Source organism: Pteronotus mesoamericanus, unplaced genomic scaffold, assembly GCF_021234165.1.
Source record: "Pteronotus mesoamericanus isolate MK-2021 breed Mesoamerican mustached bat unplaced genomic scaffold, CSHL_Meso_final scaffold_174, whole genome shotgun sequence".
NCBI lineage: Eukaryota > Metazoa > Chordata > Mammalia > Chiroptera > Mormoopidae > Pteronotus > Pteronotus mesoamericanus.
Window position 1 is genome coordinate 21,222,878 of NW_026555309.1, and position 16,918 is coordinate 21,239,795.

Genomic DNA, 16,918 nt, shown 5'->3' on the forward strand with positions numbered 1-16,918 from the left:
TTATAAAAAGGGAAAATGTGGACACAGAAACGAACGCAGGGAGAATGCCATGTGAAGATGGAGGCAGAGATGGGGTGATGCTTCTACAACGTAAAGAACACACCAAAGATGGCCAGGGAACCACCAGAAGCAAGGAGAGAGGCATGAAATAGATTCTCCCTTATAGCCCCCAGAAGAAGCCAACCCTGCCAACACCTTGATCTCAGACATCTGGACCCCGAATTGTGAGGCAATAAATACCTGTTGTTTAATCCACCCAGTCTGTAGAAATTTGTTACAGCAGCTCTGGCAAACCAATTCAGACTCATTCAAAATGGTTCCAGGATAGGTCCTTCCCCTTTTCTGTCCTGAAACGGACATTAATGGTGAACAAGGTTTGTATGTGTGCAGTGGAGAGAAAAGAGGTAATATTTCTAGACAAGAGGAGTAATGTGAGCAGAAACAAGCACTGCAGGATGCTATAGTAGTGGTGAGGGGCAGCGTGAGTTAGGTAACAATGCTAACATTTCTTGAGCATCTCCTGTGTTAAATACAAATGAGTTTGATATTAGTGTTAATATCCTGTCCATGCTACACATAAGAAAAATGTGGCTTAGAGAAGTGAAACAATATGCCCACGATTAGGTGCATGGGGAAGCCAGGGTTTGAAGCCAGGATCACAGTAGTTTGTTTTCAGCTTTCCACACAGAAGTTAAATCTTGCCTGGATCTTCCAGTTGGCCTGGGATCCCTTGAGCATTTAGCCTGGAGTTGGGCTGAGTCTCCTAGGACCAGCCTGACTAGAAGCAGTCCCTCCATGTTAACCCTGTTCCAAACACGGCCAGTGGGTAGGTTCAGTGTTAAGCCAGCCAAGCCAGAACAGAGGAGCTAGGGCCTGAGCCAAGTTCCTGTTCCAAGTCTCTCCCACAGTGACTGGTGGTTACTGCAGAGGCCACCCAGGATGCCTGTGCACAGGCCAAGATGCAGGGCGGCTTGAGCACAGCCACGCTTACTCCCATTGAAAAGGACCAACTTCACAGCTGCCGAAAGAAGCCTGAAAACAAAACTGAGCCGTCCTTCAAACATTCAGATACAGAAAAAAAGGTTAAACGCCTCTTCACCCAAGCAACCGGTGTGGGGAGAGGAAGCCAGCCCGGAGCTCCAGCTTTAGCTCAAAGCATGGGACTCAGCTGACTTGCCCAATCGTGACGCTTTTGTGATGAAACAGTACACGGGTCACTCCAAAAACTGTGCGTGTGAAGAGCCCTCCACCAGAACCTCCTTTTTGGTCTCTTGCAGCAAAGATCCCAAATAGGTCAATCTTATACCCAGACAGGCTCCTTGTGGCTGGGGCATTTGAAATGCAGACATCATCATTCTCATAAAGACTTACATGTCGTGCTCACTATGTGCCAGGCATTCCTAGTGCTTTATATGTGCTGATTCATTTCATCCTCACACTCAATCCTAATCTGCCCGCAGTCACATGGAGGCCGTGTTCCAAGACCTCCAGTGGATGCCTGAAATGGCAGATAGTACCAAGCCCTACATATACTATGATAAATGTTAATTTATAAGTTAGGCACAGTAAGAGATTAACAACAGTAACTGATAATAAAATAGCACAATTATAGCAATATACTGTAATAAAAGATATGTGATTGTGGTCTCTCTTTCAAAATATCTTACTGCTCTGTATCCATCTTTCTCTTTGAAATGATGTGAGGTAATAAAATGCCTACATGATGAGATAAAGTGAGATGAATGACATGGGCATTATTTAGCAGCATTAGGCTACTACTGACCTTCTGAAGACACATCAGGAGGGTCATCTGATCCTGGATCACTGAGCCATGATGATGTCAATGGTTGGATGTCAGGAGCAGGCAATGTTGATAGTTGGGGAAATTTAATATTTTCAGACCACAGTTGACCACAGGTAACTGAAACCACAGAAGTGAAATAGAGGATAAGGGCTGGCTACTGTATGTGTGTGTATGTGCGCGCCTGCGCGTGCGTGTGCACGTGCACGCTCACGCATTCTCTTCCTTTGGAGAATCCTAGTAGACCAGGTCTTTTTCATTCTATCAGCGCTGTTTCCCCGACATCCTCTCTGGGGCACAGCTCCCTGTGTAGAGAATTAGAGGCAGTGCTATCTGAAGATCAACTCGTAAGTCATTTTTCAACTCAAGCTGGCTAGGAAAATACCAGGACTTGGTTAAGGCCCCAGAAAAAAGTCAGTGAGGCAACTCTAGAAGAAGGGCTTCCCACAAGGTGTCCCTTGATGTCATCTCCCAAAAGAGTTCTGCTAGCTCCAAAGCTTCGCTCACTGCCCAGTGCCTTTGTGAAAGCCCTGATTTATGTCCCTGCTTCATTCTGAATGTCCTCCACAGAGAAAGGGTGAGGTGGGAGGTAGGGAGACATTTCTCAGCCATGCCAGGCTGAGGAATTAGAATCACGTGGAGGGCCTTAGTGAGCCTTATGTATGTTATCTTGCTCAGATTTCTTCTTTGTCCTGTTAAAAATGCAACCAAGAGAGTCTAAATGCTGTGAAGCTCTTTAAGGATTTAGACCGTATAGTAAATGGTCTGCTACCATCAGCAGTGTTTTGCGAATAAGGAAAAGGTAGTGTTGAGCTTTTTCATCACCTTTGTCTGTGTCCCCAGGTCAGGTAACAAGTTCCTAATTGTTCTTCCTCCTAAAATCACACAAACCCCCTCTGGGTTCAATTTTCAGTTTGACAAAATTTAGTGAGCCCTTGCTGTGTGCCAGGCACTGTGCTGCATGCTGGGCATGTGACAGCAGTGAGCAAGACACACAGGGTCCTTGTCCTCGTGGAGTTTTACCGCCAAGAGATCAAAGACATTAAGCAATTTTAGTGAAGGACAATGATTTTTATGACAGAGGAAATAAGGTAAAAGAGATGAGAAACACTCCCAGATGAAGAAATATGTGTGAACACAATATAGAGGATGAGGGGGAAAGTGTGTGGGAAATTGGTGGAAGCCTAATGGCGCAAGGGCTTCTGGGCCTGCTCAGGGCACTTCAGCAGCCACTGGCCACATGTGGCTACTGAGCACTTGAAATGTGGTTAGTCCTGATCAAGATGTGCTGTAAGCATATAATACATACTGGATTTATAAGATTAGTACCAAGAAATGTAATATATCTCAACAATCTTATATTGGTCATATGTTGAAATGATAATATTTTGAATATACTGGGTTAAATAAAAATATTACTTTTTACTTTCCCGAGGTAAAATTTTATCAGATTATTTCAAATTGCATATGTGGCTCCCATTGCACTTCTATTAGACAGCACTGTTCTAGACCATGTTAAGAAATCTAGACTTCATTGATCCTGAGAGCGGTAGAAAGGTTTTGAAGTGTTTTGAACAAGGAAATGACATGGCCTGATTTGTATTTTCAAAAGACTGTGGTGAGGAGACTGGATGGCAGGGTGACAAGACTAGAGGCAGGAAGACCAGTTATGGGCAGGTGCAGTTGTTCAGGTGTGACATGGGGGATTAGACAGGGTGGTGGCAATGTGGGAAGAAAAAACTTTCAAAAAATCAAACGGCTAGTGCCAGCCACTCTCATTCCAGTGAGAAATAATTGGTTGAATTATATGGAATTTCCATCTTTTTCAATCAAAAATGATTGACTATTGAAAGAGCTAACAAGGGCCAAGTTGGAACAACTGTTACAAAATACAGTATTGTAACTCAAAGACTGACATAAATATCCATCTGCCCTGACATAAATAAATAACTAAATGCATAAAGAAATAGGAGACGTCTCAGGCAACAACTCTTTCTTACAGAAGAATACCAATTAATAAATAATTTAGGAAATAAGAAATCACCATTAGCATATCATAGTTGTAGGGGAACTCAGAGGTGCAACATGGCTCCAGCAATAAAGGCATCTGGGAAATGTTGGACTCTGTTTAACCTTCTGACACTATTTAACTCTCTGTAGCCTCAGGCTTGGCAGACTACACAGAAAACCAAATGCTACCAGAAGAAAAATGTCTCACCCCCAGAAAGGTGGTTAATGAATGCAGAGTGTAGATAGCTGCCTGATGGTAGTTAACTTAGAAATGCATTGTTCTTTCTAGAGGTCTAGGTGACTACCCACCATATGGTTTTACCATTAATCTATAAAAAAAAGAGACTTTGTCCTGGGAGAGGTGTGGATTCTTGTCAGCGGCCACTGCTGGAAGTGCAGCTGCTTTGCCTGTGTATGTGTTTCTCCCATTGAAGCTCTTATGAATTTGAATAAAGTTACATGTCAGTTCTTCAGAATCTACCCTGAATTTAGACTTTTGGGGCTTTTCTCCAACAACAGTAATAACTGACTCAGGCAAGATCCACTTAAGGAGACTGAGGGGCAAAAGTTTAAAAGGAAACAAGGATATTTGCATAGTCTTAAATTATCTCCCTCCAATTAATAAAAAGGCAGTTTACAGCAGAAAATTCCAACAGGTATCACTTAGCCAAGGGATCAAGAGGAACATCACCATTAATAGATAGACATTATGTATTCCTTGATATAATGCACTGAGGATATTATTACTCTTTATCTCATCAGGAAAAGACATCAGACAAACCCAAATTGAGGGGCATTCTATAAAATAATTGACAAGTACTATTCAGAAGAGACAAGGACCATCACAGACTAGAAGAAACTGGTTATGACAACTAAATGCAATGTGAAATCCTGGATTTGTTAGAGAAAAACATTTGCAGAAAAAGTAGTGAAACCCAAGAAAAGTCCTATACTTAACAGTATTGTACCAAGGTTAATTTCTTAGTTTTGGTAAGTGTTCTGTGGCAATGTAAGGTTCTAAGGCTAAACTGGATGAAGGGTAAATGGGAACTATTTTTGCAACTTCCTCTGTCTAAAATTTTCTGAAAGAATGATCTGTTGGAAGGCAGCTGAATGGCAGCAATTTCATATAGTCCAACTTAATATGTCAGACAAGAAACAACCAAAACTAAAGTGCTAAAGCTACACTACCACATTATTGTAATATGCTACAAGCATAGTCATTTTGGGGAAACTTTGCCTCAAGGTCAGAGCCTGCATAAACATTCAACTCAAACAACATTCAATTCAAATGATTTGACCTAGGAGATTTCTAAGGAAAAGTCTCAGATGCCAACTAACTGGGGAGAACACAGCAATGGGTGGCATGTTTCCACTGGTCATGTCATTACAAGGGACTGAGCACTGGTTCAGCTACCTTCCTCCATTTCCACTTCCATCATGAGTTTTTCTAGTGGAGTTGGGACTGTCCAGTTTCCCAACACAGCAGCTGCAGAATGGCAAGGTCTCTCCCCAGAAGCTGTGTTGTAATTAGGTAGTAAGTTTCTAAGAAAAGACGCAACTGGTGCCAAGTAAGTACATTGCCCTTTAACATGGATGGTTCAGACTAGGTCAGTGGTGAAGCTGGGCATCGTGGAAGATGTTCTCTCATGACCACAAGTGGATTTCAGAGCAAACTAAAACAGTAATCTCCAAAATTATACTTAATACCCCAAGTAGCATTTATAGCTCTTAGTTCATTTTACTGATGACTAGTAAATGTTGCTTTTCATAGGTGGATTAACTTTCATGCAGCTTAAGTACCAATATGTTTATTGCATTTAAAGTATCACTTAATGGTCTGAGCTAATCTAACTTCTGGAGGTGAACAATTTGGTCTTTATTTAATGAGTCAGGCATCTTTTCATTTGCCACAGCAGTTTCATTGCTTATAGTTATTTATTGCAGTGCCCTTTAACTTAATGCTACTTAAGGTTTTGCTGAAGAGCCAGAGCTATACTTCAACCCCAAATCATCAGAATGTACAAGAATGTTTAAAAATTAAAATGCATTTAGCAAGCTCTTACATTGTCTAAAGAAACAGACACCTGGCTTCACTTTGTATATACTCTCTTTTCTAAATAGTCATGTGTTAAAGATACACTCCTACAGTTCTAAACTGAAAGGAGGCCCTTAGAGAAATTCAGACACTGAGTCCTTTGATAGTACTGTAAGTGATTAATGGCAGGGTTAGAGAATGGTTTTCAACAAATGCAATCAACTAATTATATATACCAAAGGAAATTCTTTATTGTAAACAAGATATAAAGTACAACAAAAGAAATATTGTGCAAATTGTAAATCACAACGATTTTTTTATTTATTAAAAGAAAACTTTTCCAAGGGTCCAAGAGTTTGGATATCAGAAATCTAGACCCAATATAGAGAAAACTGTTAAATGGGTAGATACAGGGACATATTTCACTATATATTTTAAACAGTTTACTTTTGTTTTACCACTGTGTATATTATCCACTACACAACAGAATATAACAGAAATACTGTTAACAAAAGTGAGTGTTCTAGTAATTTTTCTACACATCTAGCTCCACATCCCCCATAAACCTCCTATAAATTAACAGGACATTATCTGTCCATTGTGAACAATGGTCATTAACTTTCTAATTCAATAAAGCACATGTTATATCCTCATAACATAAGGGTACTTTACTGATGACATATGCCATCTTTTTCAAGGAGTTATCTAAAATTCTTCATATCCCTTCTTTACAATATATATTTTCATTTTTGAATTTTTTTTCTAAACAAAGTGCAGTGTATCTTAATCTCTAGAGAAAACACACTGGTATACAATTTTCAAATCTACATAAGAAACTGCAGGCAAACTGAAGTTCAAAGCATAGTAAAATGCCTAGGTATAGCTGTTTGTTAAACTTTCAAAACAGAAATGCAGAAAAGTTGTAGCTACACTTCAAAGCAATTAAATTATTGAGGACTCCAAATCTTTGGGCCCTCTGTAGCAATATACAGCTAATCAATTCCAAATGTCAGCAATTATGTAAAAATTCTAGGTCTATTTAACAACTATGTCCACAAAGTTGACTGGAAAAACTAAGAACAGTAAACAAGATAACTCTAGGAAAAGATGACAATATCTGTAATAATAAAAATCGATTTTATATCTCCATCTCTGTACCGTAATGTTGCTTTCCAGCCTCTATACTCTTGAAACCAGTGCTTTAGAAGAATCACATTGAAAAGTTGGTCTCAAGTATAAATGGTGAAAATAAAGTAGCAAATTATGCACACCAATTCAACATCTGTGCTGCCTGTGCTGACCTCATCTGAAACCTTCAAAAAATATTTAAGTGAGTAAAAGCTTTCTCATCTCTCTTGTGTGGTAAGAACTGAATCCTTCCACTCTGTGACGTGCCTATGTCCACAGCACTTCTTGTCATCTAACCCGGTCTGGGCCTTCTCCCCAAGCTGTGGGGCTTCTGTTTTCAGCCCGCACCGAAGGGACACAGACTTGCAGTGGAAACATTCTTATATCACCACTGGCTCCCGACTGTGACCAAAGTTAAGTCATGATTCTTCACCTTCTGATCTGTCACTGTGTGGGAGCAGCAGCTGGAGGTAGGGCAATGTCGTTCAACTTGCTCACTTCCATCTGCCAGTTAGGTAGCTTCTTGGCTGACAGATGACGCCGGGCATGTTTGGTCAGATGGTCACTCCTCATGAACCGCCGGTCACACATGGGACAGGCAAATTTCTTCTCACCTGTGTGGGTTCGCCGGTGTCTGGACAGTTCATCAGAACGAGCAAACCTTCTTTCACAACCTTTCCAGCTACAGCTAAAAGGCTTTTCTCCTGAAACAAAAAATTCAGATTATCATTACTATGTATTTACTAAGTCCCTGTAAATTACATACTTACTTATATCTGAAGATAGTACATTTTAAAAAGAAAAGCTATTAAATTAATAAACTGTCAAGTAAACTGATGCAAGTACTATATGTGTATCTACTATTTTCAACTTTCACTGTCACATTGATAAAAATCTTCCCTTTATAAAAGAAGCCCCAAACAAAAAGGTTTTTGGACTTCAACTACAGTATAAAGGCTTAAAAATAACATCTTAAAAAGTTTATTAAAATAGTCACTCACTTTAAAGAAACATCACTTGAGAAATTAAAACAAAACACTAATGAAATCTTTTGGAGGAGCTTGCACAGGTAAATACCATCCACTTTATATGTAAGTTCTTCCTTAATATATCTGGTTTACATTTGTGATCAATGCCAAAAAAAAAAACAACAACAAACTTCATCTAAATTTCCATGACATAAATAAGAAATGGTTGGTACCTGTATGTGTTCTCATGTGGGCCTTCAGATGAGAACTTTTAAAGTATGTCTTGCCACATCCTGGATGGCTACAGATGTGACTTCTTATCCTCGATGAGTCAATCTGAGGAGTGACTTTTGCTGTTGAAGGGGAAAACCCTGGAGCAGGGGCAATGGGAGAGAGTCTGGTGCCATTTGGGCTCACTACTGGAGGCTTTGGGTTCTGGACAACTGGCTGGGGTACAACAAACATGACAGCGCCTTTGGGCACCTGAGTGCCCATGAACACAACAGGTGGGCAGACTGCTGGTGGTTGACTGGGTGGCGTGCTGGGAACAACTGTTGTCACAACAGGGTTGTTTGCAGGGAGGGGAACCATCTGACAGATGACCGGCATAGGTGGCACTCCCCCCGTTGATACTGCGGCAGGTGGAGAAACTAATACTGACTTTTGTTGGGGGGATACGGGGGCTGGCTGAGATCTACATATGACTGTCTCTGAGGAAGGCACAGAAAAGTCATAAAGTACAGCACTTGCTTTCTCATCAACGTCTGCTGTATTTCTCTCACATTTTGATCTGTTTGGTGAAACAGCTGCACAAGGTATGTTTTTTCTTACAGCCTCAACATTTAGGTGAGTTTTTCTTTGGAAAGAATTGTCCTGACTGTTGAGGATGCTGGCTGCTTTCACTGGGCAGGATCGGTGGTTACACAGCTGAGCATCAGCGGTATGACGAATCACACTTGTTGCCTGAGCCTTGGGGAGTTTCGGGACAGGTACTGTGCTCTTATCTTCCTCTTTGTAAGATGCAGCAACGTGAGGCTTGGAAGTATCTGAAAATGACTTGAGGTGTCCAGTAGATGGTGCTGGTGCCATCAGATTTGACACTTGAGAGGGTTCAAAGTCAGAAGGACTGTAAGGTGGAGTCAAACACTACAAAGAAACATACAGGCAACAGTTTGAGAAATTTAAAATAGAGTCCATTATGAAAATTATAATTATATTATTTACAGCCATCTTAAAAAACAAGAATACTTACAAATGCTGGGATTGTATGAAAATCGGGTGTACCCGGGAGCAGATTCTCTTCCTCTGACATATCAGATACTGGAGTAACAGGTCTATTTTCAATGTATTTCTTAAAATCAGACTTCCAACTGCAGCTCATTGACATAAGTGCTTCTACAGCTTCAAAATCACTTTTCTCTGCAGTTTTGTTCCAGGAATACATACTCTCTTTTGATCTTTCAGAGATCATTTCCATTCTTTCCTCCTATAGGAAAAAAAAAGATTAAATGCTTTTAAGCATATTTACACTGTACAATTTTCTTTTTTTGGCATTTAAAATGTGTTGTTTTTTTTTTTTTGGTCATCCCACTCTGATGGTAATGGTAATAAATTCTTCCCCATTCTCTCTCACATTTATGCTTGAACACTGACATCCTTGCTAGGTAGAGAGAAGCATGTGATTATCATTGAGGACCAAGGCTAAAGGCCATCAATGCCCTTTGTGATCCAAAAAACAGAGCAGTATGCTTAGAAGAAAAAAAGTTGTATGTCCTTTCCAAAGTACCCACTTGCAACTGGAGTCAAAGAAAGTAAGGGTAGGCTCTACAGAAGTTTTCTTTTTTCAAGGCCTTCTTAAAAACCGCAGTGCAGTAGACAGAGCTCTGGCCTGTTCATACTGACCTGACCTTTGAAGTCACTTTGTGCTTTGTGATAAACTCAACAGAAAAAAAAATCTTTCATGTCTCTTTCAAATTACTGTATTAGGTTATTTGAAATCTAACTTTATTGAAAACTTGGTTGTCTATGGAAAAGAAAGTGAAGTATGCGGAAAAATCCCAAAACTAAGTTTCAATTTCTTCATGTTTGTTTTCCCTTTTACTGGATCTATTTTAACACAATGGTTTGCTATTCACAACTATGACCAGCTAATGCAATAATACTAAAAAATGGGTAATCAGAAAATTCAGCAATTCTACTTGGAATTTGCAAAAACCCTTGCTGCAAGGAGTTCACAATAATCAAAATAGAATTATTTTAATTTTTTTAGGAACTGCTTGATGATTGAGAGAAACAGCACATGCTTTGTTTGTCACACTTCCGGCTCCTATCAAGTGTTCAATCCTTCATATTAAAGTTCCATAAACTGCACTTTATAAAAATTGGTACTACCCACTCTCTCTCCCATTTTCCATTAATGAGATCCTAGTCTTTCTCTCAAATTAGAAACTGTGTAAAAATATTGAAAAACAGCCTTTACGTTATAAGGTATTCTTCTCCACGCTCATTTTTAAAAAGGTATAAACCCTTTGGGTTGAAATGCTTAGTAAACCAGCCATTGCTCTAGAAACATCACTAACAGTGTCATTGCATAATCGAGCACGCCTTTATGTAAGCTGCAATGGACAGCGCATGTATGCGTAAAAGCCTCAAGATGCCAACGCAAAGAAAGGAAAAAGAGAAAACGCAGGCAGCCAGGAAGAAGAGTGTGAGCTGGAAAAGAAGCGGGGAGGGCAGGAAAGGGAGAGGGGTGGAGGGAGGAAAGGGAAGCGCGGGCGGAGGCGCTGGCGGGGGAGGCAGACGAGGAGGGGGAAGGCAGACGACGGGCGGAGGCGGACGGCGGGGGAGATCCTCGCTGGCGGGGACAGACGGATGGGGCCGCCCTAACCTCAATGAGGCTCCTGGGTGAGTCACTGGGAACATTCCTCGCAGCTCGCACGTCCCAGCATCCCTGCCCCCGCCATAGGCTAGCAAGCCCGGCGGCCCCGGCCCGGATTGGCTGGGCCGCCAGGGCGGGGGCGGTGGGAGGAGGGGGCGAGGCATGTGAACAAAGCGTGATCAGCGGCTGCTCCCGGCAGCGGAGGAAACGTGAACTGGGAATTGCCGCGCCGTCACCTTTCACCTACTTCCTGAGCTCTCGGCCCCCGCCCTCGCGCCAGCCCCGGGGAGGGGCCGCGGGCGCCGCCGCCAACCGCCCGGCAGTGCGCGCCGAAGCCCGCAGGGAGGGGCGGGGCCGCAGGCGCCCTACTCAGGGAGCGCCCGCCCCTCCCAGCTCGCCGCGGTTCCCTTAGGAACCGACAGCGGGGCCCGGCCTTGCTCCCGCCCCTGGTGGAGGCCGGGGCTGGGTCACTCGGGGACGAGAAGCTCCCCGGGCGCACCCGCTCCCGGCCCACCCCCGGCCTCCGCCTCAGCAGCCGAAGGAGGAGCCGGGTCCCCGCGGAAACCCGGCCCCCGCCCCCTCCCGGCCGAGCCCTCGGTGCTTCCCTCCCACGCCGCCCGGGGGACCTCAGACCACCCGGTCTCTCCCAGCATACGCGGCGCACCCTCCCCCAAATCCGGCAGCTCCGGCCCCCGCCCTCCGCACGTCTCCACGGGATCCCAGACGTGCAGCCCCCACAGGCCCGGGCTCCAGACGCGCGGCCCCAAGGCCTGCGGCTCCCGCCTAGACAGGCGGCCCCCGCGTCTCGCGGCCCCAGCCCCCCCCCCCGCCCACTCTCCCCGCCTCGCTGCAAGGTCCCGCTTTCCACCCTCCCATCCCCGAGGCTGGTCCCCACCCCCTCCAAGAGGTTCACAGAAGGCGGCCACCTGCCCCCGCTGGGGATGGGGAGTTCCCTGCAGACATCTGGGGGTCAACTCCTCGTTCCTCTCCTCGGCGGTTTGCACCCCGCGTGACATTCCCCCGCATTCCCACCGGGCGCCCCCTACTCCGGCCCCCGGCTATCTGCTGAGCAGTCCCCTCCTGCATACCTCCGTTTAGACCCTCGAAAGAGGGTCTCCTCTCCGGTGGACACCCCGCCTCTCAAATGCTTGCGAGTAACCCCCTCCCGCCCTGGATCGCAGTCCTGATCCAGGAAGAGGCATCTTTCCCCGGCGCCAGGTGCAGGGTGGCCCTCTGTTCCCTCCTTCACACATCCCCCTATCCTCGCTGCCAAAGCAGCCCCCTCCTCACTCTTCCCGCCCCTCCAGTCATCTTCCTCCTTACTTGCCTCAAATCTGTTTGTGGAGTTGCCCCTTCCCCTTATTACACCTTGAGCAAGACCCGTCTCTCCCTTGGCTCTACATCCCAGGCCGCCTCTCCTGACCCCTCGCCACACACACGCCCTCACCAATGCCTAGTCTGCAGGCAGGAAGCCCCCCGCCTTCCCAACGACTCCTCTGCAGCCCTGGTCCTCGGGCAAGGCTGATGTCAGGAGCTAGGGGCTTGGGTTCGCGGACCCGCTGGCCCCTCAGACGTGGCAAGGCAGGAGGACAGGGGCATTCCCAGGTGACTTACCGCAGCTTGCTGAAGAGAAGCGCCGAAGTTGAGCATGGTTGGCTGCCTGACCACGGGCGGCAAGATGACTGGCTGTTAGTCTGCTCGGCTGCTTGGCCACAGACAGGCGCCCAGAGACACTCGACGACGCTCCCGCCGCCGACACCGCGCTCCGCGCCGTCTGCCCCCTCCCCATTCAGGTAGCCGCTCCGCCTGCCGCGCGCCGCGGGCGGGGTGGGGGCGGAGCCTGAGGCTGGCCAATCAGCGACAAAGGTGTGTGAGATGCCGGCCAATAGGCTCGCGGGGCCACGCGTGATCAGCGGCTGCCCGGCAGCGTGAAGCTTGTGTCAGTGGAGCGTGTACACAATTCCAGGCAGCGTGTTCCCTCTGCCCGAGGGACTCCCGCTGCCACCTGACTCAGTGACACCCCCCCATTCCCTCGCCCACCCCCCGCCTGTCGTTCCCCGCCCCGGCATAGGGGGCGGTGCCGCGGGAGGGGACCTAGCCGGGAGGCGCGGCGGCGACGCGCCCAGGCACTGCGGAGGGCTTGTCCCACGTGGGAGGTAGGGAGGGATGCCCACTCTGCCGCGTCCCTTTGGCGCCGGGCCCCAAGTCAGCCCGCCGCGGGGTGGGCGGGACGCCGGGCAGCCGGGGGTAGGCGGTGGCTGCAAGTTAAGGGGTCCAAGCCGAGAGATTTGCATTTGGAAACGCCATCCTTTTGCTCGTCTGGCGAGAAAGCAGAGCCCGCCGAGCGACTAAGCTGCATTTCTCGAGCATTTGCTACATTTTGCCTCCCTGGGCCGCGGGATCAAGGGGGCTGGGGAGGAGGAGGGAAGGGAGCCCAGCTTCAGAGCCGACACCTGTTACTGCACCCCTAGCCCACGCCCGGGCCTCCGGCGCGGGCTTGCCCTCCCCATCTGCGTAGTTGGGAGCTGTGCCGGCCCCTGCCTGCCCCGCCCATCCTTCCTGCCCCGCCCATCCTTCCTGCTGGCCAGCCGGGAGAACGGCGTGGGGACTGCAGGAAGCCGGAGGACTGGACCAATGGGGTGATGGGAGCCATAGACCTCATTTTTTTTATCCTTTCTGGTGCCGACGGTTGGTTGCGGAATTGAGTTTTCACCTCGATGTTGTTAAAGTTTAAATTGCAGTCTACAAGCCGTTTCAAAGATAGACCCCACGCCCATCCCAGGCCAAGGCCTCCGGAAGGGCCCTTCCTGCTTTGAAACTGTGGGGATGGGGTGGGGTGGAATCTCCCAGGGTCGCCGGGGCAAGCCGGCGGCACTCCCCGCCACGCCTGGGGGTGGGGTTGCTGCAGGGATATACACTAGGTCTAGTGTCCCAGCAAAGCCTCGCACTCCCTCACAACTCCCAGCCTCGACCCCACCGCCAAGCCCCCGACGACGGGCTGGTGCGAGGCGGTCAAGGCCTCCAGATTGAGAGCCCAGGCTCTGCTTTGGCTCCCTATTTACCCGCTTTTAGCCGTTTGGTCCCTGTTCACAGCAGCTGTTGTTGGAGAGTTGGGTAGTGATAACGGGCCTTCAAGCACAAGGGATATTTTATCTGCTTTGGACAGGCTGAACGCGTGGCAAAGCTCATGCCCCTCCCGTGAGCTGCTTCACCTCTGTAACTGAAAGGCTAATATAAGTGTACTTTTTTTTTTCCCCATCAATAGTCACAGAATGAACATAGAAAGGAAACTTTTAGAAACTGTCAAATCTATGAACATTTTCCAATGTTTTTTTCTGGTATATCTAAGGCCCAGGTTAGCCAACAACAGTAATAATAATAATAATACGATTAACAGGGCCAGAGATGCCCAAGGTGGAAAAGAAGAGAACTGAATGGTCTCCTGTCATTGCCTTTACTGAATCTGCTGGAGTGGTGCCCACTCAAGCAGCCCAGGCTGTTCTTCCTGTCTCCCCTCCACCCCAGTTTGATCCCTCCCCCCTCTGTCTGCAGGGTGTCCTTCCCTGCAGGCTTCCTTCCGCCTGGGCTGTCCCATCCTGTTGATCTGAGCCTGAGGGGCTGGAGCAGCTGGCCCTGGGCACCTGCTGCAGCAGAGGAAGCTCCTGTCTGTGCCCAGCCGGCAGGCCAGCTTTCCTTCCTGTCAGGGAGCCGTCCCCCTGTGGCTGGCCCTCCAGGTCTGAGCCTCATCCCTTCCTCAGGAATGTGGAGCTGCTGGCATGGTGCCCCAGCACGCTAAAAAGCAGGAAGCATTCATGGTTTGTGGGAGTGATTCAAAACAGGAAAGAAAAGAGAAAAGGGGTAGGAGGGACAGTGTGGTGGTGGCACAATTCCTAGAGATTCAGAGAAAGATGTTCTCTGGCCACCTCAGATTCAACAGAACCGAACTTAAAATCATTGTTTCTGCTCCTTCCTGTCTGCATTCATTGTCTCCCAAGAGGTCTTCACCTTCTCCCTCAAAGCCCTGGATCCAGCTGGACCCCAGGTCCCAACAGTCTTGCTTCAGTAATGTCTCTCTCCTCACTTTCCATTTCTATCCCTCAAATGTTGTTCTCTGTCCGTCTGCCATCATATTCCCCTTGGGTTAGATAATCTGTAATCTCCCAACCCAACCTCCATCCCTACCCCAGCTGGTTTCCAGTTCCCAAACTTTGCACACTGGACCAGAATGGCTTTTTCAAAGTCATGATCCAATCATGGCACTCCTTATTTAGAAATGATCATTTGCTTCTGTTGCATCGGAGATAAAAGCCATTTCATTCAGAGCTATACAATGTGCCCCCAACTACTCTCCCCACCCTCCCAACCTCACCTCCCACCCAGACATACCCCTTCCCACAGCTGAAACAATGACGTGCTGTTCCTCAAACATACGGTATGCTTTCATGTTTCTAAGCCTTGTCCTTATCCAATAAACATTGTGTTGCTCATTTACCCACTCAACAAACATTTATTGAGCTCCTACTATGTGTCCCAGTCACCAAGTACTGGGACAACAGCAATGAATAAGACAGGCCAGGGCTCTGCTTTCAAAAAACTTAGATAGGAAGGCAAAGACAGATAGATGAGATACACACACACATTTACTTATGAAAGTAAGTAAATTAACTGCAATGTGTAGAATGGATGTGACTGTGGGTAGCTGGTCTGATTTGGGAGAGAAGAGAATCTTGCTTTGAGGAGGAGGCTTTTAAGCTGAAAATCTAAAGAGAGGATAGACTGATTCAGGGAGAGTGCACCCGAATTGAGGAAAGAGCTATGGCAGAGTCCTTCAGCAGGAGGCAGCCTGCCCTGTGTGATACAACATGGCCTGAGGTATAGAGGGTGTTGGGGAAAAGTGGGAGGGGACAGAGTTGGAAAAGTGAGGCAGGAGGAGCCAGAGGACTGATGAATTTATAGGCTACCACATGAAATTAACACTCTTTAAAGTGAGGAAGGAAGCCACAGTGTCTGGGAAGAAATGTACTTTTTTATCCTGTAAGAGCTCCTTTGCCACCTTGTTGAAACCTTTCTTGATAACTCCAAGATGAATTCATTGTTCCCTTCTGCTTCCATAGCACTTTCTGCACACCCCCATGATAAGAGCAGAGCATGTATTACATCTCATTGCCAGAAGTATTTTATGATACTGAATTCTGGTTTTCCACCAAGATCTGAGTTCCTTCAAGATGGTGGCCATGTCATAATAATCTTTCTGGTCCAGTGTCTGTTCCATATTAGGCACTCAAGATTTCAAAACTGATAAAATAAAATTGTTAGTTGTCTCTGAAGACTCACTGGGATTATAGACAGAATGCGGACTGACACCTAGGCAGAAGCATGGATCCTTCCATACCTTTCCCTTAGCTTGTATCATTGCCAGGCCAGGCATGGAAACCTGTCATCTTGGACATGAGTAAAAGAAAGTCCTTGGGCAGTAGTAAGCAGTACCTCAGACAGATGCTGCTTTTCCTGCTAATGGTGCTGGTTTCTCCTTCAAACAGAATAATGAAGTTGGAGGAGGGGCTGACGTGAAAAGATCCCTCAGTTTAGTTGTGGATTTTAAAAGACATTGTACCCATGAGTCATCTCTTTGCTCCTACCAATCAACAGGTATCCTCACGATTCCTTCCTTGCCCCACCATGTGCCAGGCACTAGCTGAACACCAAGGAACAACCATAGAAAAGATACAGCTCCTGTGCTGAGGAGGTTCCAGTGCAGGGTGAGAAGTACAATAGTGAGCCAGGCATTACTATAGAGAGGTAAGTGCTAAGAAAGGGGCAGGCACAGAATATCCGGGGACGGTCAAGGGAGGGCTGGAGGAGTGGAGGGGTAGAGGTGGAGAGGAGAGAGAATTTCGGAGATTCAGGATGCTCTGAACTGTCTGGATTACAGATTTAAGAAGTAGGATGAGGAGCTCATGGTACTAAGAAAAGCAGCCCAGAACATAAAGGGCCTTTGTGTGCCATGAGAAGGAAAGTAGATGTGGAACTTTTATCCAGAGGACAGTGGGGACCTACTAACAAGTTTCAGCCAGGAACGATGGTAGAGAAAGCTC

At 46.6% G+C, this 16,918-nt stretch overlaps 1 protein-coding gene across 1 annotated transcript; it reads right to left on the reverse strand.

Moving 5' to 3' along the window:
- Nucleotides 1-6,132: 6,132 nt before the first annotated feature.
- KLF10 (KLF transcription factor 10) lies at nucleotides 6,133-12,608 on the reverse strand. The gene is made up of 4 exons (XM_054590348.1): nucleotides 12,438-12,608; nucleotides 9,198-9,431; nucleotides 8,179-9,091; nucleotides 6,133-7,681 (listed from the first exon to the last, which is right to left on the reverse strand). The coding sequence occupies exons 1-4, from the start codon at nucleotides 12,471-12,473 to the stop codon at nucleotides 7,422-7,424; spliced, it is 1,443 nt and encodes a 480-aa protein (XP_054446323.1). The 5' UTR covers nucleotides 12,474-12,608; the 3' UTR covers nucleotides 6,133-7,421.
- Between the last annotated feature and the right edge of the window lie 4,310 nt (nucleotides 12,609-16,918).